At 39.0% G+C, this 20,567-nt stretch overlaps 2 protein-coding genes across 3 annotated transcripts; both read left to right on the top strand.

Annotated features, from left to right (window-relative positions):
- Positions 1-61: 61 nt before the first annotated feature.
- On the top strand, positions 62-10,716 carry smpd2b (sphingomyelin phosphodiesterase 2b). Of its 2 annotated transcripts, XR_013295054.1 has the most exons (12): positions 62-444; positions 1,454-1,522; positions 1,606-1,702; positions 2,596-2,672; positions 2,950-3,043; positions 4,199-4,288; positions 4,351-4,433; positions 4,504-4,636; positions 5,830-5,934; positions 6,001-6,169; positions 7,343-7,778; positions 10,571-10,716. XR_013295054.1 is itself a non-coding variant. In XM_077573142.1 (11 exons), exons 2-11 carry the CDS (start codon positions 1,473-1,475, stop codon positions 7,717-7,719), a joined length of 1,275 nt encoding a protein of 424 aa, XP_077429268.1. In that variant the 5' UTR covers positions 63-444; positions 1,454-1,472; the 3' UTR covers positions 7,720-9,432. The 2 variants fall into 2 exon arrangements, 1 of the variants encoding a protein (XP_077429268.1); XM_077573142.1 differs by lacking the exon at positions 10,571-10,716 and having other exon boundaries at positions 63-444; positions 7,343-9,432.
- Positions 10,717-10,810: 94 nt separating this feature from the next.
- Positions 10,811-20,541, top strand: pkp1b (plakophilin 1b). Its single transcript, XM_077573141.1, has 13 exons — positions 10,811-11,006; positions 12,546-12,613; positions 13,339-13,709; positions 14,283-14,424; positions 14,877-15,084; positions 15,238-15,406; positions 16,205-16,322; positions 16,938-17,117; positions 17,185-17,355; positions 18,046-18,199; positions 18,999-19,185; positions 20,109-20,193; positions 20,334-20,541. The coding sequence occupies exons 1-13, from the start codon at positions 10,811-10,813 to the stop codon at positions 20,406-20,408; spliced, it is 2,124 nt and encodes a 707-aa protein (XP_077429267.1). The 3' UTR covers positions 20,409-20,541.
- The last annotated feature ends 26 nt before the right edge of the window (positions 20,542-20,567 follow it).

Here is a 20,567-nt window from a genome sequence, read left to right on the forward strand (position 1 = left end):
CCGAGGGAACTTCATTTCCCAGAATTCCACAGGAGCAGACAAATATGGAAGTCAGCAGTAAACCGTAAATGAAAATAGACATCTTAGATTTTGCATTAATCTTGATCAACCGTCTATTAAAAATAATTTGTTCTGGAAGAGATAAATCGTCTCGGATGTGACGAAATTAACGCTTGTTCCGATGACGTCACTTGCAATCAAACATGTCACATCTTTCATGCGCTCTATTTACACTTTGACCGTGCTAAAGCCAAGTCGCTTAGCCGAGGGTCCTGCCATGTCGCTTTTAACCATCATAAAGTAAGAAGAACAACTTTGACGACAGAGCGGAGTGGGTCGCCTTCAGTCGCCTTAGCTGTTCGGTAGCGCCAGGAAGTATCCTGTACCCGAGCGACTGTTAGAAACCACCACCGAACCTCGACCCACTACAAACTATTCGTCCAGGTGGGTTTAAAAAGAAAACAGGCTTCGTTGCATTTTAATGCCAAGTCCTATTCTATTTCGTAGTCACGATTTAGCATGTGTAGCTATGCCGTCGTGAAAAGTCTGTCATTTGAAATAAACACAGCTTCTGCTAAGTAGAAATTGTTATAAATTCAACTAAATTGACTTTTGACATGGTTGTATTTGTGGCTCCTAAGTTTAAAATCACCACCGCTGTGTCCTTTTTGACATTAGAAATTTTATTGTAAATACATTTTTCATCAGGCCACTTCATAGACAGATTATGTATTATTATTATTATTATAGATTAAAGCTGCATTACGAGCTGACAATTTTCACAAGGTTTTAACTGACTGAATTCAGTCCAACAAGTTCAATATTCCAAGTATTCCTGAGTATCTTCACATTTAAATTAAACACAACCAGGTTCGTACTTGAGGTCCATTTCAGGTTCATGGCATATTTCACTTTTGTACACTTGTGGTAGCATCTCAACACTGACAAAGAAAACGTTAGTTTGAGCTGCTTTTTTTTTTTAAGCCTGGGGTGAGGGTTCATATCACAGAATAAAAGAGCAATAAATTAAAAAAAAAACCACATTACATAGACACACACTCAGTCATAGTTTGACTTAAAATCACTTTCCACATAGTTTCCACCATCCCGTCCTCACGTGGGATTGACATGATTTTTTTTTTTCAAGGCATTTCTCCTTTTTCTATATAAACAGCTCGTGACCCAAACTCTGCCTGGTCAGCTTTTCACACACACTCACACACACACATTGTTGTCATACGATGTCCAGCCCAGGCAGCAGATAACAATATAAACTGTATACTGTACTCCATCCATTCATCAATCCATCATCTATACTGTTTATCATTTTGACCTGCTCTTCAGTTGTACATTTGGAGCTTACTACATTACTGCACTGTTTTTCTTTCTTTTCTTTTTTTTTTTAAAAACGTTGTGTAACATTTGATTTGACATGAGTGACCTTCTGCATTAGGATCTGATGCGCCGGCGTCATGGATCGCAAGGACTCTGTCAGCATCCGAGTGTTCTCTCTCAACTGTTGGTCAGTGCACGCACACGCACACGCACACTCGCACTGTCTATAAGTGCATAGTTGCCATTTCGCTGTGTTTTTGTTTTTTTCAGGGGGGTGCGCTACCTGAGCAAGCACTGCACTCAGCGGTACGCCATGATCGGAGACATGCTGCTCCAAGAAGAGCACGACGTGGTTCTCCTCCAAGAAGTGAGTGGAGGCTGCTTAAAGTACTTAACTCATTCACTGCCATTGACGGCTAGAGACGTCAAAAATTCATTTCAACTATTTCTATTAGTTTAACTTTTTTTTCCCACTTTTGTTAACAAGGGGTATGAAAACCTAGAGAATTTTTTTTTTTGCATTTAGAACAGATATAAAATTTGTGATTAATCGTGAGTTAACTATTGAAGTCATGCAATTAATTACAATAATAAAAAAAAGCGATTTAATAAAAAAAGAGAAAAGATTATTAAAAATTAGGGATGTCAGGTGATTAAAAATTTTAATGGTAATTAATCGCATGACTTCACTAGTTAACTCACGATTAATCACTAATTTTATATCTGTTCTAAATGTACAGTAAAAAAAATCTAGGTTTTCATACTGTTGTTAACAAAAGTAGAAAAAAAATGTTAAACTAATAGAAATAGTTCAAATGAATTTTTGACGTCTATAGCCGTCAATGGCAGTATGAGTTAAATGATATTTATCTACTGGCGTCATTGTGAAATTAATTGAAGTAAAACTGGTTTACTGTATACTGTACATATTTTTACGGTACTTTTTACGGTGCCAAAAACAAAACAATTTGTCATTTTTATTGAATGTTTTCATTTAAAAAAAAAAATTGGTTGCATAATTTCACTATAGTTGCCTCGTTTTAAGTTTAATTTAGAAAAATTAAATCATGAAAATAAATAAATCACACTATTTTAACTCATTCTCTATATTCTGTATGTCAAATTATTATGTGATATTGTTATTGTTGTATATAATAACAGGTGACATGTTGATCTACTTGCTGTATTTTTCCCCTCCGCCAACCACAAATGATGCACACGTCCTTATTTCAAGTCTCACATTCCTTTTATATTCTGCAGGTGTGGAGTGAAAAAGACTACGTGTTCCTGAGAAAGAAACTGGCCAGTAGCCACGTTCACTCACATTACTTTAAGAGGTAGTAACGCGTTTCAAGTTGTAATCCTCTTGCAAAATGTCCAAAAGGCCTCTGATGTGCCGGGACACTTTGATCCACCTGCTAAGTGGAACCGACTGAAGGATTAACACCCTTTTTAATTCTCTCTTAACCTGCATACCAAGGCACAAGAATCTAATCTTGGCTACTTGTTCATTCAGATTAAAAAAGAAACTCAAAAATGTTAAGATGTAGCGTTATGATGTTGAAGGATTTCAAATGTCTTCTAATGGCTTGCCTTTTTTTTTCTTCTCGCCAGCGGAGTCTTTGGCAGCGGATTGGCTATTTTCTCCAAGCACAGAATCCAAGACACGCTTCTTTACCGCTATTCGCTCAATGGTTACCCATACATGGTAAGTATTAACTCATTCACTCCCAGACATTTTCACTGAAGCAACCCCTTTCGCTCACGGCTGTTTTACTTTATTTTGACTGATTTTGCAAGGCCCACAGAATTTTTTGTTCTATTGCTAAAGATTAGACTCTCTTCTTTCATCAGGAAAAAAAGTATATTTGTATCTCGTTTCCGTTTTGCAGTAATTAACATTAGAATATAGTTAACTCATTTACTGCCATTGACGGCTATAGACGTCAAAAATTTATTTGAACTATTTCTATTAGTTTAAAAAAAAAAAATTCCCACTTTTGTTAACAAGAGTATAAAACCTTTTTTTTTTTTTTTTTAAAAACAGATTTAGAGCAGATATAAAATTTGTGATTAATTGTGAGTTAACTAGTGAAGTCATGCGATTATTTACGATAAAGAAATTTAATCGCCTGGCACCCTTAATTTTTAATCATTTTTCACATTACACATTAAACATTTAACAAAAAATGAGTTTAAAAAAAAGAAAAGATTATTAAAAATTAGGGGCATCAGGCGATTAAAATTTGTAATCGTAATTAATTGCAAGACTTCACTAGTTAACTCACGATTAATCACACATTTTATATCTGTTCTAAATGTACAAAAAATATCTAGGTTTTCATACTCTTGTTAACAAAAATGGAAAAAAATGTTAAATAGAAATAGTTCAAATGAATTTTTTAAAGTCTATAGCTGTCAATGGCAGTGAATGAGTTAAGTTTTATCATTATTCACAAACCTGTTGCAAACACTGGGAAAAAGAGCTTGGCCCTGGCTGATCTCTTATACTCTGCTGCCACCTGCTGACCGTTTTTGTAATGACTACCATTGCTTTAAGCGATCTCTTCATGTCAGAAGCTGTATCAAAGCCTTCTGTAAAACATTTAAAAAAAAAAACTATAAATAAGTTTTTATACGTTTAAAAAACATATAAATACGTTTTTGGGTTCGAATGAGTTCGGGATGCAAATTTGTAGCTAACGCAGTATACAGTACACACATTAACCAATTTTTTATTTGTTAATGTGAGTAACTCAATACATTATGGTTCTATTTCAAGAAGAGAGGAAATAATCAAATCCAACCGGATTTCCGATATTTACAATGCACCGCGCCTCTCAGATTTTAAAATCGTTCTCAGGCTCACCACGGGGACTGGTTCGGAGGCAAAGCTGTGGGGCTGGCCGTCATGAACTTCGGCGCACTGACCGCCAACTTCTACCTGACTCACGTAGGTGGCGCCTTCACATCCGTCTGGTCTGAGGTAACTTGACGAGACGTCTGTCATTGCAGCTGCACGCCGAGTACTGCCGGGAGAGGGACGCGTATCTGCCTCATAGGGTGGTCCAGGCCTGGGAGCTGCAGCAGTTCATCCGGTACTCCTTGGCCACCGCCTTGCAAAGGGATATTATTCTTACAGTGTCTAATTGTTGACCGTGTTTCTAGCCACACGTCCGCCGGTGCCGACGTGGTGGTCCTCGGGGGCGACCTCAACATGCACCCTCATGACCTCGGCAACCGGCTGCTGACGTCCTACACGGAACTGCGGGATGCCTACGCCGAGACCGATAACTTTGACGTAAGTCTACCGCACCAAAGAGTTGGGACTTTGGAAGTCCCAAGGGAAGACAGATTTTTTTGCGATACGGGCTCTCATTTGGCCGTTTTTTGTTTTTGTTTTGCTTTAACTTGCAACCTCATACTTGAAATACGAGTGCCAGTGAACTCAATTCAAGCAGCAGTTTGGCATAGTGGAAAAAGAATGACAAAATTGCAGTTTAATGCTAACATAATGGAAAATGCCATTGACATACAGGCTAACAGTTAGCATTGCGTGTAGTGCATACTATAAGTGGTTTTACAACTCTTTTAGAGGATATATAACCACAAAGAAAGGAACACTACATGTAGACAGATAAATAACATTACTCACACGCATATATTGTTGATCCTCAACGGAAAATGTATGTTTGATTATTTTACTGAGTGACTGTGGTAATAGATAGTAGACATGTTTTCTTGTTTGTTTGTTTGCTTGACTACATTATACACTACTGCCTCCTGTTGGCCAAGGCGGGCATGGATTTGCAGCTTTAAATCATGCACAAACTGTTTCATTCATTATCTTGTATTAACTGCCATTGACGGTTATAGACGTAAAATATTCATTTTAACTATTTCTATTAGTTTAAAATTTGTTTTTACTTTTGTTAACAAGAGTATGAAAACCTAGAATTTTTTTATTGTAACCTAGAATTTTTTTTATTGTACATTTAGAACAGATATAACATTTGGGATTAATCCTGAGTTAACTCGTGAAGTCATGCAATTAATTACGATTCAAAATTTCAATCGCCTCCCGCTCCTAATTTTTAAATAATCATTTCTTTTTTTTTTAATCGCTCAGGCGATTACATTTTTTTAATTGCAATTAATCGCATGACTTCAATAGTTAACTCACGATTAATCATACATTTTGTATCTGTTCTAAATGTACAATATTCTTCTTTCTAGGTTTTCATACTCTTGTTAACAAAAGTGGAAAAAATGTTAAACTAATAGAAATAGTTCAAATGAATTTTTGACGTCATTAGCCGTCAATGGCAGTGAATGAGTTAATTATGTTATGTTATGTTAGCGGATATTTCTTTCCCGGCGTGATCCGTATTGACAGATGTCGACCAACCAACCGTCGTGTTTAATGCGAGATGTATCTTCAAATCAGGGGTGTATTGTATGCCAGAACGAGGAATGCTATTGATGATGTTGCAGGGATACGAAGACGGTCTGACTCTCATACTCGAGAATCCTTTCATCAGCCCGAAAGTGATCGCTCCCTTCAAGAAAGGCATCAGGATCGACTACATCCTCTTCAAGGTAGCTCAAACATTCCGTTTTCCATTTCCATGTCCCCTTGAACTCTTTCCGGTTTCCCACCTGCAGGGTTCTTGCAAAGCCGACATCCAGTGCGTGTCAATGCGCACCACAAAAGGCTCGGTCCCGGGACAGCCTTTCCCCTACTCGGACCACGAGGCTCTGACGGCCGAGTTCACGCTCGCTCCGAGCGAGGCCGGCGGAGACTTTCGGTCGAGCAGTCGGGACTGTGCAGGAGGTATGTTTGGAATCACTTGATTACTACAGTACAGTTAATGACTTTGAGGGGTGTCAAAATAAGTGCGTTCATTTTGAGTTAATTTATAGTTTCTTTAACGCGCGATTAATGACCGCCCCTTAATTGGAAAGCCTGTACTGGGGGAATTCCAGTGGCAACGCAGCAGACACGTCCACGTCAACATTTATTTTAATAATACAATAATAATATTGCATATATTTGTGGAGACTTGGGTCAAGTAGTATTTTATTATTTTAAAACTGCAGAATTAGTTACTTCATGCTAAAGATTAGATAGCTCTTATCTCTTCTCAATTGACGTTAAGGACACGCCCACTTTATGCCACCTAAAAATGCTAATTGAATTTACTATGTTTTTTTTCACAATGGGCTTGTGAAATCAATAACACCCACTAACTATGACCAGCAGATGGCATCATTGTATCTCTTTAAAATGGGCTCCCAGTAGTATGAAATTACAATGAAACATCTGACGAATCTGATGACGTGATTGATCAAAGCCTTTGTCACATTAAATGAAATTTACAGAGCGTCACTAAATAAAAAATATTAGTGTCAAAGTCACTGTTGTGCAGAAAATGTATCTTTTTTCAAATCGTGATTACTAAAGAACGGAGTAAGGTAGAAACACGATCTTTTATGTTTATGTACTTATAGCACACAATATTCTTCTTCAACGATGAGTTAAAATGCTCAAAATCGTCTGGCACTGTCGGTGTTGTTTTTTGGATAACGTGTGGCAGTAAAAGAGTTAATATGAAAAGAAAAATGCGTCACCAATGGCTTCCATATTGCAATTATGCCATCTAGTGGCAGAAAAATGACCAACACAAATCAATATCACACTCTTTTTTTTTTTACAGCACTGTGCATCTTTTTAATTCTAACTCAATTTTATGGATTATTATGAAATTATTTTATCAATGACTAAAAGATGCAGCCATATTTCTATTAGTTTAACATTTTTTTCCCACATTTATGGTAACAAGAGAATGAAAACTTGTAATGTACATTTAGAATGGATATGAAATGTGTGATTAATCGTGAGTTAACTAGTAAAATCATGCGATTAATTACAATTAAAAAAAAAATGTATCGCCTGATTATTGTATTTGTATACAAACAATCAAAAAGTCCATTTTCATGTCCTCAGGGGAGGTGGCCAGACTGGTGGACATATTGACGGAGGCCCGCACCGAGGTAAAAGTAGGCGTGCACTGCGCCGAGCGCATGCGCTACACGGCGGCCCGCACGGCCGCCATGGGCCTGGCCCTGCTCCTGCTGGAGCTGGCCATCGCCGCCGTGCCCTGGCTGACGATGGGGGCGGAGCAAACCTTCCCGCTCACCTCCTTCTACCTGCTGGTGGCGCTGTGCTTATCCATCCTGCTGTGCACCTCGCTGCTCTATATCTTTTACACCATGGAGCTCAAGTCCCTGCAGGGCACCGAGGACCAGATGAGGCTGGCCATGGGCGGCCTGCAGGAGAAGCTGAGGGGCTTCCCCGTGGCCAAGACCCCCGAGGGTCTGTAACCCGGAGACATGCTCCAAGCTGAAGAGTAATCGGGCTTGTTGAAAAATGGCCATTCGGGGTATTTTATTTTTTTTTTACCACTTATCTTGAACAGAGTTACAAGCCACCCTCAGTGGAGTCTCAGTCAAATGTTTTGACACAGTATCAGAACTTTTGACATGTTTGCAATATAGTGAAAGCTTTAGCATTTGTGATTGTTGACTGAAAATATTTTCTAAGCCGATTAAGGAGGGAAAATTGCTTAGAATATATCCCACACCACAGGCTAATCACGCCGGACAACAGATAGTTTGCCTTTGCTGATTTAAAAAAAAAAAAAAAAAACAGTTGTTACATTTTGGAAATAAAAGCAAAATTCCAAAGGAGCAGAGGAAATAATTTATCTTAAAATTTTTACAGAAAAACAAATTGCCCTTTAGACTGTCTATGTAAATAGGTCAAGTAACTCATTTGCTCTGAAAAACATATGAATATGTTCAATTTTAAATGTTTTAGTGTCCTAAAGCTGTATTTATACTTTTATTTTTAATTTTTTATGCTAGAGCATATAGAAGGCTTTGATGCAGCCTCTCAACTGCAAAGAACGGTTGAAGAAATGGTAGTTATTACACAAACGGCCTGCAGGTGGCAGAAGAGTGTAGGAAATGAACAAGGACTATGTTGAAAAACCCCTGAATTACTATTATAATGATGAAACTTAGCTATTTTCTAATGCTAATTGCTGCAAAATGGAAACAAACAAACAGACAGAAATATATATTTTTTCCTGATGAAAGAAAAGGCTCTATCTTTCTTTTGGTAGGTTCCATGTTTTTATAGCAATAGAACACAATATTCTGTGGGCCTTGCAAAAATGGCTGGGAGTGAATGAGTTAATGAAAAAAAAAATCATGATTTTAAAAAGTAACCATAGCTGCATACAAAGTGAAGTAACAATCACACATAAAAACAAAGACCGTTCAATTGCTCGTAGCCTCTAAGTGAAAAACAGGAATATTTTGTAATGCAGAAAAAAGTCAATCATGACGACGGCAACGCACAAATTCCATATAGAAAGCAAAACTTGTCCAGCCTCTTAAATAACTGAAAGCCATTCTGTTTTTTATACTCTGGAATCCTTTCATGCTCGCTGCACAGTGACAATGCTATACGCAAAAGTTTTAGTGTATTCAAAGGCCATCAACTTTCCGACTTTCATTCCGCCCACTCTGCGCTTTAGAGGGACCGCACACCCTTTTCCCGTTACTGTATTTACTAAATATACTTGAAGATTCACTCCGTTGCACACACTCCAAGATAAAACACTCTGGTAGCTTTAATCCCAAAATATTTGACTCCCAGAAGGAATTCTCGAGTAGTGTGTAGGGAAAACTTTACTTGTGACTTTTATGCCATAATGTAATGGATATTCTTTGATTTGAGCCTTGGAATCTGGATAATATGTGAATCAATATCCATGGTTGTATCATTTCAACTGATTATTAGCGTGCAGTGCACATAGTTAGTCAATAAAAAAAAAAAATGGCACTAAAATGTACACATGGCTGAGCCAAATGTTTCAATGAAGTTATTTTATTGTGTTACGCTTTCAGGGCATTGCGAGAAAGTGACTTTTTAAAATTGTTATTTGAAATGAGATTCATTCCAACTTTGTATTATGCTTTGTATGATGTTGAAAGCAAAATAAAAATAACTACTGAGTCGCCACTTGAGGGCAGCCTCAACACTTTCATTTCTAGGATGGGTAAGGCAATACTGTATGCCAAATGACTGATTTTGCCATTTAATTGTATTAATGGCAGGATTAGTCATGTTTGACTTTTTTTCCCCCTCCATTGTTAATATTTAGATATTTTGTGTGACCGGTGTACTGTTGTCTTCAGTGGTTTTAGCAGTAAGATATCCTATAGATTGTTTAGTTGAAATTTGTTGTCTTCAGACAGTTGAGCTTTTTTAAATTAGTTACAGCATGATTATTAGCCATATTTTATTTACAAATACTGTTTGTCAAAATACCACTTACGTTTTTATGTACACTTAAGTAGTTATGTGACGTTTGCAAGCTGAGCCGTGATTGGTCGTTAATTTACAGTCAACATCAAGTGGCAAAATGGCCGCCCCCTGAGATGGATACGATCAAGTGAATTTTGCTGCTTAGTTCATATTCCACAAACGTAATATTAACTCATTCACTGCCATTGACGCCTAATTTTTAATAATCTTTTTTTTTTTTAAATTTTTTATCGTGAGTTCACGAGTGAAGTCACGCAATTAGTTACAATTAATTTTAATCACCTGACGACCCTAATTTTTTAATTATCTTTTCTTCTTTTTTTTCTTTTTTTAAAGGAAAGATAAAAAAAAAAAAGATTATTAAAAATTAGGAGCATCAGGCTATTAGAATTTGGAATCGTAATTAATCACGTGATTTAACTCCTGATTAATCACACATTTTATATCTTCTAAATGTACAAATAAAAAAATTCTAAGTTTTCATACTCTTGTTAACAAAAGTGTGTGCGGGGGGGGGAGTTAAATTGATAGAAATATTTCAAATTAATTTTTGACGTCTATAGCTGTCAATGGCAGTGAATGAGTTAATCAGAATATCACATTTAGACTTGTGGTGCTGCATAGAACATATTGTAAAGAAAATTGACTTCCTCTTTAATTTATTATTAAAACATTTTTTTTTACTTTTTGCTTTGGGTTATTTTTGTCTTTTTGAAATTATTAGCTTTTTTTTTTTTTTTTTTTTTTTTAGCATTTTGTATTCATTTTGGGCTTTTTTCTTGCAGTAGTACAAATGACTGAGTATATAGTATTGACTGTTGTACTCTTGTCTACCAGCAGGTGAAACTGGTAAACCAGGTGCAACCATTCAATGTCGACACACCCAAAGATAAAAAAAAAAAAAGTCCAACTCACTGCGTGCCAATCAGGGCGCGGTTTGGCCCAAGGTGCGTCCTCCCTCCTTCCCTCCCACGCAGTTCCCCCCCCCCCCTCCTCTCGTTCCTCCCTCGCCTACCTACCTGCTCAACTCGCCTCATTCATCCCCGCGTCGCGAGAGCCTCGGAACCTCCCGTCACCATGGCCGGCGCCCAGCCGCTCAAATCGGCCCTGTCCGTCCCCGCCGCGGACGACACCTCTCTGGCCATGCCCTCGGCCCACCAGCAGCACCGCTCGGGAGAGCAGCGCGTCCTGGAGCAGGTGCAGAGCGTGCAGAGGACCAGGTCCAGGCACTCCAGCAGCGGCAGGACTGGATCGACCTCTTTGTCTCCGACCAGTAAGAACTTTCAGCAATTCATTCGGTGTTGCACAAACACTAGCTTGTTGGCCTTCATTACACAGAGCAGCTCTTTTCATTTCATTTCATTTCGATGATTCATTTGTAAAAGAAAACAAAAACAATATACTTCATTATTGAATGAAAAGACGAGTCTTATTGTATCTGCCCCGTTTCTCCCCAGAGTTCATTTACAAGGTAAAGTAATTAAAAAACAACATGAACAACAATCAGCAAAATAAATTAAAACATTTTTTTTTTAAAATTTTGACAACTAGTCTCAGCGTCACATCTGTACTCGGGTTACAATTTGATTTCTGATATTCATAGCAAAAATGACTATGGCATAATGTTTAAACTTAATCTCACTAAGATAGTAAAAAAATATTTTTTTGTTAAGTGGTACATACATGTACTTTATATTTGACAATTGTAATGCCTTGCGGTAATATTTAAAATTGTATAAATTGCTGTAAATTTCCTGCACTTCTCTAATTTGTTTTATATATATTTGTTATATAATATTATTATCGTTATATAAATGCATATATATATTATAACAAATATTGTTGAATCTAACTAAATCATCTCATTCCATTTGAATTAAAAAAAAAAAAGTATAAAAGCTCAATTATGGGAAAAATATAATTAGCACAATGTCATTCTATTGATTTATTTTATTTTAATTGTTACTATTAATATTATATAACAAATATATATTAAACAAATTAGACAAGTGCGGGAAATTTACAGCAATTTATAAAATAAATTTAAATACTACCGCAAGGCATTACAATTGTCAAATATAAAGTACATGTAGGTACCACTTTACATTTTTTTTTTTACTATCTTAGTATTAAATGCACTGAGATTAAGTTTGTATATATATATATTGTTATTATAAATAATTTTAGTGATTTTATTTATGGTAATTTACAGTACATACTATATTAATGTGTTTCTGTTTCTGTTTGAGATGCACCCCAAGTCAAATGAATGATTTTATTTTACACAAGGAAAACAATTTTGTGTGTCTAATCACAGTTCAATGTCCAATTGGTGTATTGAAGGTGGGTCCATAAAAGTGATATCATATCCACCATAAACTTCAAATACGATGCCCACTATCAGACTGTTGAGATCTTATGTAAGCTTAAAAGGGTTTATTAGTTTAATAATGTAACATGTGAGACGGCTCTCAGCATGTCGCAGTTCTGCATTGTCAAATCCAGACAGCGTAACTACGAACAAACAGGTTTATCTAATTGCCACCTCGTTAAAATACTAACCTCCTTTTGAACTGTACTCACCCTTACTTAGTGAGTATATTATAAGCTTCCCTGCGTGTTTTTAGATGTGTCCTCTCCTGCCAATTCGATCTTCTAGGAATGTTGCTTCTCTGATTATCTCTAACAACTTGAACCGCAGATCAGTCACAACTCGGTCTGTGGGAAATCAGAGCGTTAATGACTTTGAGGTAATAAATGCGCAGCTGCAACCTTCGCTTTTGACTGATAACATTTTTCTTTTCCTCTTCAGGCCCTTTAAATTACGAGTCCGGCGTCTCCAACGGAAATGTCTTTTTTGGGAACGGTCACCTAACAACTGTGAGTACTGTTGGAACGTCTTAGTAGGGTTAGGTTTTGAGGTTTTTACTATTATGGGTATGTTAGTGGTTCTCAAATGGGGGTACGGGAAGGCACTCCAGGGGGTACGTGTGATTTTAAAAGTATATGTAAATAACAACATAGTCCTGGTTGATCTCTTATACTCTGCTGCCACCTGGTGGCCGTTTTTGTAATAACTACCATTTCTTTAAGTGACGTCTTCAGGTCAGAGGCTGCATCAAAGCCTTCTGTATGCTCTAGCATAAAACACATAAAAAACGTATAAATATGTCTTTGGGACTCTGGTAATATTTTAAGATAGAACATCTTTATACGTTTTTGGGAGCAAATTAATTAATGTTGATAATAATTTGTATGTGCATAAATCTTTTTTTTTAATATCTTTTTTATTTCAAAATAGTTCAAGAGACCATAAAAATACAAATAGAGCTCCAAAGTTTAATTAATCAGACAATGATGGCACAGCGCTCGGTGTTATTTATTTAATTTTTTCTTCAATCAGAAGTGCTTTGCGCTGGTTAGGGGGTACTTGGCTGAAAAAATATTTCACAACGGGTACGTCGTTGAGAACCACTCGTTCATATGTTATAGTTGGTCGGGTCTGGGTTTAGACATCTGGTTGAGGTTTTGACTGAGAGATACAAATGCATGTAAATACAATTTAAATTTATTCTACAAACACACTTGTGTTTTTGTCCTTTCAGTCCCCACTCGAGAAAAGCATCAACCGCCCTTCATACAACCGCACAGCTAGCGCCAGCGCCAAGACCACCAACACCTTCGTCCGTCGCTACGAGCACGGCTTGACCCCCAAGGGCTGGGTGGCCCCCAAACGCGACGAGGTGGACCTGGGTGGGCAACGCTCCCTACCTAAACGCCGCGAGCCTCCGCAGAGGCTCCTCTCCAACCGCAGCGCTTACAGGACGGAGATGCACCGCAGCAGCAGCAATCAGCTCACGGGCAACAATCAGCACATTGTCAGCACTTCGCTTTACGTCAATAAAACGCAGTCCAAGCCTTTGACTGTGGACACTCTCACCAAGCAAAGCAAACTGCCGGGCAAAGGGGATTCGGGGTAAGAGACCAGAATTTAGTGTGGCTCTTCAGGGTTTAAATTAACTCATTCTAAGCCCAAAACGTGTAAATCCGTTTTTAATACTTTTCCCATTCACTCCCAAAAACGTATATATACGTGTTTTTTTTGTGGGGGGGGGGGTGTTCATGCAAGAGCAAACAGAAGGCTTTGATGCAGCTTTTGACATGAAGAGGTGGTTTAAAGCAATGGTATTTATTACAAAAAACGGCCAGCAGGGGGCAGCAGCGTATAAGAGATCAACCAGCGCCATGTTGCAACAAGCTCTATTCCCCAGTGTTTTAAACAGATTTGTGAATAACGATGAAACTTAGCTATATTCTAATGCTAATTGCTTTAAAACAGATACAAACATACTTTTTTTCCTGATGAATCTTTTGCTAGGTTCCATGTATTTATAGCAATAGAACACAATATTGTTTGGGACGTGCAAAATCCAGTCAAACCGCCAGGAGCGAAGGGGGTTGCTTCAGTGAAAATGGCTGGGAGTGTTGTTGGGTTCATGTAAACCAAATCAAAAATGCTTGTCAACATTCCATGACGTCGTACTCGCAGGTCAAGCGGAAACAGCGCATTGGCTGACATCAGCATGAAGGAGGCTGTGGAGTTTCTGTCCAACGAGGACATCAAATACCAACACTGCGGCGCCTCCTACATCCAGCACAACACCTTCATTGACGACAAGGCCAAGCAAGAGGTGACTTATCTCACTGGCTTGGAGATTAGCGCTACAGCTTCAAAGTTCACATTGTTGCCAAGTTGTTAAGTGTGTAGCCCAACTCTTAGATACGGGACTCAAGAATCCTTTGCTCCAATTTATTATCGTATCCATTTTGTGTCCGATTTATCATTTTCTATAGCGCTTATCCTCATTAATTGTAATATGTTAGTGTGACCTCACTAGTCTAAAAATGACATTCTGAGTAATATTACAGTTCTGGAATCTGAGTTATGCAGCAAAATCCGGAGCTACTGTGATGTCATTTTCACTCGACAGCAAGTGGCAAAATGGCCGCCTTCTCATATTGATAAAAACTGCTGGATTTTGCCACTAATACAATATTAGCCCAAATACCGCATTTAGACTAGTGGGGTTGCATTATTGTCAAAAAACAATTTTTTGGGGTTGACTTGAATATCGTACACCAGGTGCTGAAGTGCAAAGGGATCGCTCCGCTGGTGGCGTTGCTGAACAGCCCCAACTCGTCCCTCAGCCAGACGGCTTCGGCCGCCCTGCGCAACCTCACCTTCAAGAACAACGACAACAAGGAGGAGATCCAACGTTGTGGTGGAATCGCGTCTGCTGTGGCCCTGCTCCGTGAAACCGACTCCCCTGAGATCCAGAAGCAGCTCACAGGTAGAATGCGAATTTTATCCCGCCCTTTAATCCCTAATTGACGCTGCTTTTAAATATCAACAACTGAAAATGAATACAGTGCATCCGGAAAGTAGGTTGTAACAACAAAACCAAATCCTCTGTATGTTAAATGTTCCTTATGTGTCCCTCCAGGTCTTCTGTGGAATTTGTCATCTGCCAACAGCCTGAAGACGGACCTGCTGAAGAGCACGATGCCCGTCCTGATGGAACGCGTCATCTTGCCTTACACCACCAGCCCAGAGCGGGGCACAGCCAGCGGGCCGGACCATGAGTCCTTCTATCACGCCACCGGCTGCCTGCGGTAAAACCGTTTCCCAACATTTTAAACATTTGGTCAGAAATGTTAAGCAAACCACTTACACATGTTTAGAATAAAATATTAAGAAGCCATTACTGCCATCTAGTAGTGAATAGTGATATTACAATTTAAATCTATATACGTAGTGGAACCCCACTATTCATGGGGGTAGGGCCACCAAAAGCAAAGATCCACATATAAATGACCCCCATGAAATGCATTGGTATTTTATTTTGTTTTGTTTTTTTGTAAACCCCAAAACATATTCCAACCCTTGTTGATAAACCTACTAGGTACATTTTCCAGGAAAAGTGGGAGTTTGCTCCCCAGGAAAAAAACAAAACAAATAAATAAATAAATAAATACTGGAAAAAATATATATAAGTATATTGGGGTCCACTGTAAAGGAGCAGACATGTTTATAATACCCCCAAAATAAATATTGGTATATATTTAATAAAACAAAACAAAAACAACATAATTATTTTTTCCTGTTAATTAAGGGGCCACCCAAAATGTGGTCCACAAGATGCCAGTTGCGACCCTTGTTTCTGTACACAATCACGAACCCAAGTTACATAAATGACTGAAATCCATAGTTACATTATTCAACACAAACCAGCTTCACATGAAGCTCATCAATCGTATTAGCTAGCAAGCTAGCTAGCCTAAATAAATGCCGGCACACTTAGAAGATAATGTACACTAGCACTTATTAACGGTAATAAATGTTTGGAAATGCTGGCGGAAAACTACTTTCTGAATGTGTGTATTTTCGTTTTGTTTTCTGGATTGTGACAGAAACCTTAGCAGTGCAAAGCAGAACAACCGGCAGACCATGAGGAAGTGTCGAGGTTTGGTGGACTCCTTGGTTGCTCACCTTCAAGACTGCGTGGATGCTGGCAGGACAGATGATAAGGTTGGTTTTCACCATACACATTTGTGGATTTGTGACCATAAATATTTAGCTGGCCATTTTCCCAGCAGCAGAGGCGGCAAATCCAGGTCCAGAAAGTAAAAACTCGGCCACAGTTTGGCTTCAGCCCTTTAGCTTTTATCGCTAATTGTTTCCGTTGTCGTGCTAGCTAGCAGGTAAACGAGCTAGCTAGCTAGCTCCTATGGTGCTCATGCTAGCTAGCAGGTAAACGACCACCATAGGAGCTAGCAAGTCAGCTAGCTAGCTAGCAGGTAAACGACCACCATCGGAGCTAGCAAGTCAGCTAGCTAGCTTGCTAGCTCCTATGGTGGTTGTTTACCTGCTAGCTAGCTCCTATGGTGGTTGTTTACCTGCTAGCTAGCACGACAACAGAAACAATTAGAGATAAAAGCTAAAGGGCTGCTTCTACCACCAAGTGTATAAAGGCCACTGTGACAGGGTTTTTACTTTCTGGAACTGGATTTGTCACCTCTGCCCAGCAAATTGAGGTGGAAAAAGTCACACCCCACAGGATAATCACTTTGCATAATCTTCATCATCATCATCATCATCCGATGATCTCTAATTATTGATATGCGCGTACCCAAATGAAAACAGTGTGTGGAGAACTGCGTGTGCATTCTGCACAACCTCACCTTCGAGCTAGAGGCCGAGTCCCCGGCGTTGTTCAACCGCATCACGGCACTGGCCAAGCCCGTCGGCCCGGTGGACATTCAGGACGACGCCGGGCCCATCGGCTGCTTCAGTCCTCCGACCAGCAAAAGCTCCGACACCAAGGTAAGGCGGCGGGATCTCTCCATCAATCCGATCCCGTCCAATGACGAACTTCCCCCTCTGCGTTCAGCGCTACTTTGATTTCCCGGTGGTGGAGGACCCCAACCCGACTGGGGCCGGCTGGCTCATCCACTCCAAAACCTTACAAAACTACTTGTCCTTATTGGACTCGAGTCATCGGGATGAAACTCAGGAGGCCTGTTGTGGAGCTCTGCAGAACCTCACGGCACAGGACAGCATCGTGAGCACCCGACCAATCGCGTCAAAGCAAAAAAAAAACAAAACAATTACTTTGCAGCCATGTGATGGGATCTTGGCGTTTTATTGATCGTGTTTTATTGGTGGTCTTTGAATGCAACTTGTGCACGGTCAAACGTAAAAGTGAACGTATGTTTCTGTTTGTCTACCGATGCTAGCAAATATGAGCCTCATGTGGAGGTGTTTTTTTTTTTTTTTGTAATTTAAATACTGAATAGCTATTTTTGTAACATGGGTTCATTATTTTGTGCATGCTAGATGCATGGACTTGGTGAATGAGCATCCATTTGAATTACACTGCCACCATTTTGTGGTATCTATAAGCAATTAGCAACCCCCTGTAGAAGAGCGTCAAATTAATTTAGGATATCCGCTTTGACAGCAGGTTTTGGACCCTATCCCCGTAAATAGTTGGGGCACACCTTGTACTTACTGACTGGAATGCCCTCACATGTGGGAAAGGAGAACCATTGTCACCATTGCACTTTTTGGCTATTTTTAAATGTGTTAAAGTCTGTGGGAGTGGTAAAACTTTATTTAAAAAATATTATATTGCCTCTTCATCTGGGATATTCTATTCACCTTTTCTGGCTGTATTTGGAACATATTACCCAGAATAACTGGTGGCTTTACTGTAATTCAATCTGGTTTTCACAAATCCGCTTGTGTTCAGGTTTCCAACATCATGAGCCAGACGGTGGTGCAAAAGCTGGACGGCCTGCAGGTCATCACGCCACTTTTGAAGTCAAACAAAATCACGCTGCAGAGAAACGCGGTGGCCTTGGTACGGAACTTCAGCAAGAACCCCAACCTGCAAGGCATCTTGGGTGAGAAATCGCATCAGCGCCATTTTACCACAACTGAGTTGGAAAAGGGATCAACTGTGAATGCTAAACCGGCTTATTTGTGATTAAAACATTTTTTTTTAAAGTAATCCAACATTTATTCCATACAGGGTACAGCAAACACGTCAGTTGCAATGATTGACTTGACAAAACGAAGCAACTAAGCTGATTTATTAGGTACAAAATGCGTATTGCAAATTTGCCGTTTTTATTAGGTATAAATTGCAGAAAATGTGTCAAGTTTATTACATGGGGTTTCCATCCAATTGTTCCAAATTTTTAAAGCAAGAGAACCAGGAAGCGACTACACCGTGCGATGACGTTTGCTTTTGTAATTCTTGATAAACCGCAGCGTTTTTTTTTCTGTTTTCCATCTAAAATTGCATTAAAATTCACAACTTTAACAAATTCCAAAAAGATTTCTGTTTCGTCGTGCCCCTCAAACAAACCTTATTTTATCGTCCGCCATTGATTAGTGACTACAAACGTACGTGTGACTTAATATCCGATACGCTTCAAAATTCACACCCTCCAAGCGTTAAAACTTTTTGGGCGAATTTCGGGCCCTTTTTTCGAATTTCTAGCGTTTCCATTCAGTTTTATTTTCGCATTTCTTGAAAATTTGAATAAAAATTGGTGGATAGAAACCCAACGTTAAGCATAAAATGGAACATACCGCTTTATAAATGCATACGCTGACTATTAATGAGTGAGTTAACACTTAAAGGTTTAGTAAAAATGTCTACAAAATGTGTTCATGTCTGCCATTTTGTCGTTGCAGCGCACAAGGTGTTGCCCGAGCTACTGGGCCTCCTGAGCGCCGGCACCAAAGAAGGCAACGAGTCTGACGACACGCTGGCCATGGCGTGCCAGACGGCCAACATCCTGGTGACCAAAGAGCCCGAGAGCGGCAAGCGCCTGCTGAACGGCGGCTTGATCAACTCGCTCAAGGAGCTCAGCCAGAACAGGTGAGTAAAAAAAAAAAAAAAAAGACCGTGTTTTTTGTGTGTTTTTTAAAATTATTATTTTTCATCTTAAAATGCTGATAGACATCAAGTATACGTTTTCTCTGAAAAACTGAGCAAATGGAGCAAAATGGGGGCAAAACCTCATACTGGTAATTCCTCTTTTCTTTAAATATTGTAAAAATAAAATAAATAAATAAATAAAAAAATAAAAATCCGGATTTTTTTTCATTGAATAATCAGTTGTTGGTATGTGTGTACTCCTACTTAACTCATTTGCTCCTAAAAACAACAAAAACAACGTTCTATTTTAAATGTTTTAAGTATTCCAAAGACGTATAAATATGTTTTTTTATGTTGTTGTTTTTTATGCTAGAGCATACAGAAGGCTTTGATGCAGCCTCTGACCTGAAGAGAATGCTTGAAGCAATGGTAGTTATTCCAAAAACAGCCAGCAGGTGATAGTAGAGTATAAGAGATCAACCAGGGCCATGTTGCAAAAAAGCTATTTCCCCAGTGTTTTAAACAGATTTGTGAATAATGGAGAAACTTAGCTACATTCTAATGCTAATTGCTGTCAAACTGATACAGATAGAAATATAGAAATGTTTTTTATAGCAATCGAACACAATATTCTGTGGGCCTTGCAAAATCTGTCAAAATCCAGTAAAATAGCCGGGAGCGAAAGGGGGTTGCTTCAGTGAAAATGGCTGGGAGTGAATGAGTTAAGTCGCTCAGTTATCACAATATTTACGATTGTCAGCACCAACCATTTTGTGAGTAGATCAGGGAGGGTTGGGGAAAAAAGACTCTTAACACACCCCGTGCCACAGGATAATTGCTCACGATAATCTTTTCGAAATATCCGAAAATTTGTTGTGATTATTCGTATGTGTGTAATTTTGAATTTTGACTGTTGCTCTTAGATATTTCCCCAAATCCAGCAAGTCGGCGTCTGTGTTCCTCTACCATCTGTGGTCTGACAAGGACATCCAGAACCTCCTGAAGAGGGTGAGTTCACCTCCCTGCTTCCACGCCTCTCACTGGTATTTGTGAGAAACAGCTCCAAGGATTAAGTTCCCAGGAATGCGGTAGTGCGGGTTGCAGATTAGGCTTTTTAATTTTGTCTTTTTTTATTTTTTGTCCCGCAGCAAGGGATGAACAAGTCGTCGTTTGTCAATGACGTCACCACGGCGGCCCACAAGTCATTTCAAGTGATCGACTAGGATGTTGCGGGGCTCTGCACGCGGTGACAACCTTTCTCATTTCATTTTGTGTTCTTAAAACTCCTTTTAAAATTCCCACTGGTGTTTGATTGTTTTTAAATGAACGTGTCAATAAAGTTTTCAGGGGCTCAAACGCTGTTAGTTGAGTAATCGTCACTG

Source organism: Vanacampus margaritifer, chromosome 8 (genome assembly GCF_051991255.1).
Source record: "Vanacampus margaritifer isolate UIUO_Vmar chromosome 8, RoL_Vmar_1.0, whole genome shotgun sequence".
Classification (NCBI taxonomy): Eukaryota; Metazoa; Chordata; class Actinopteri; order Syngnathiformes; family Syngnathidae; genus Vanacampus; species Vanacampus margaritifer.

Excerpts from the sequence above, each read along its gene's own strand:
- smpd2b (XM_077573142.1), top strand. The coding sequence starts at position 1,473 with ATGGATCGCAAGGACTCTGTCAGCATCCGAGTGTTCTCTCTCAACTGT. Across the intron at positions 4,289-4,350 it reads CCAACTTCTACCTGACTCAC|CTGCACGCCGAGTACTGCCG; the intron begins GTAGGTGGCGCC and ends CTGTCATTGCAG. Across the intron at positions 6,170-7,342 it reads CAGTCGGGACTGTGCAGGAG|GGGAGGTGGCCAGACTGGTG; the intron begins GTATGTTTGGAA and ends TCATGTCCTCAG.
- pkp1b (XM_077573141.1), top strand. The coding sequence starts at position 10,811 with ATGGCCGGCGCCCAGCCGCTCAAATCGGCCCTGTCCGTCCCCGCCGCG. Across the intron at positions 11,007-12,545 it reads GACCTCTTTGTCTCCGACCA|GCCCTTTAAATTACGAGTCC; the intron begins GTAAGAACTTTC and ends TTTCCTCTTCAG. Across the intron at positions 19,186-20,108 it reads AAGGAGCTCAGCCAGAACAG|ATATTTCCCCAAATCCAGCA; the intron begins GTGAGTAAAAAA and ends TGTTGCTCTTAG.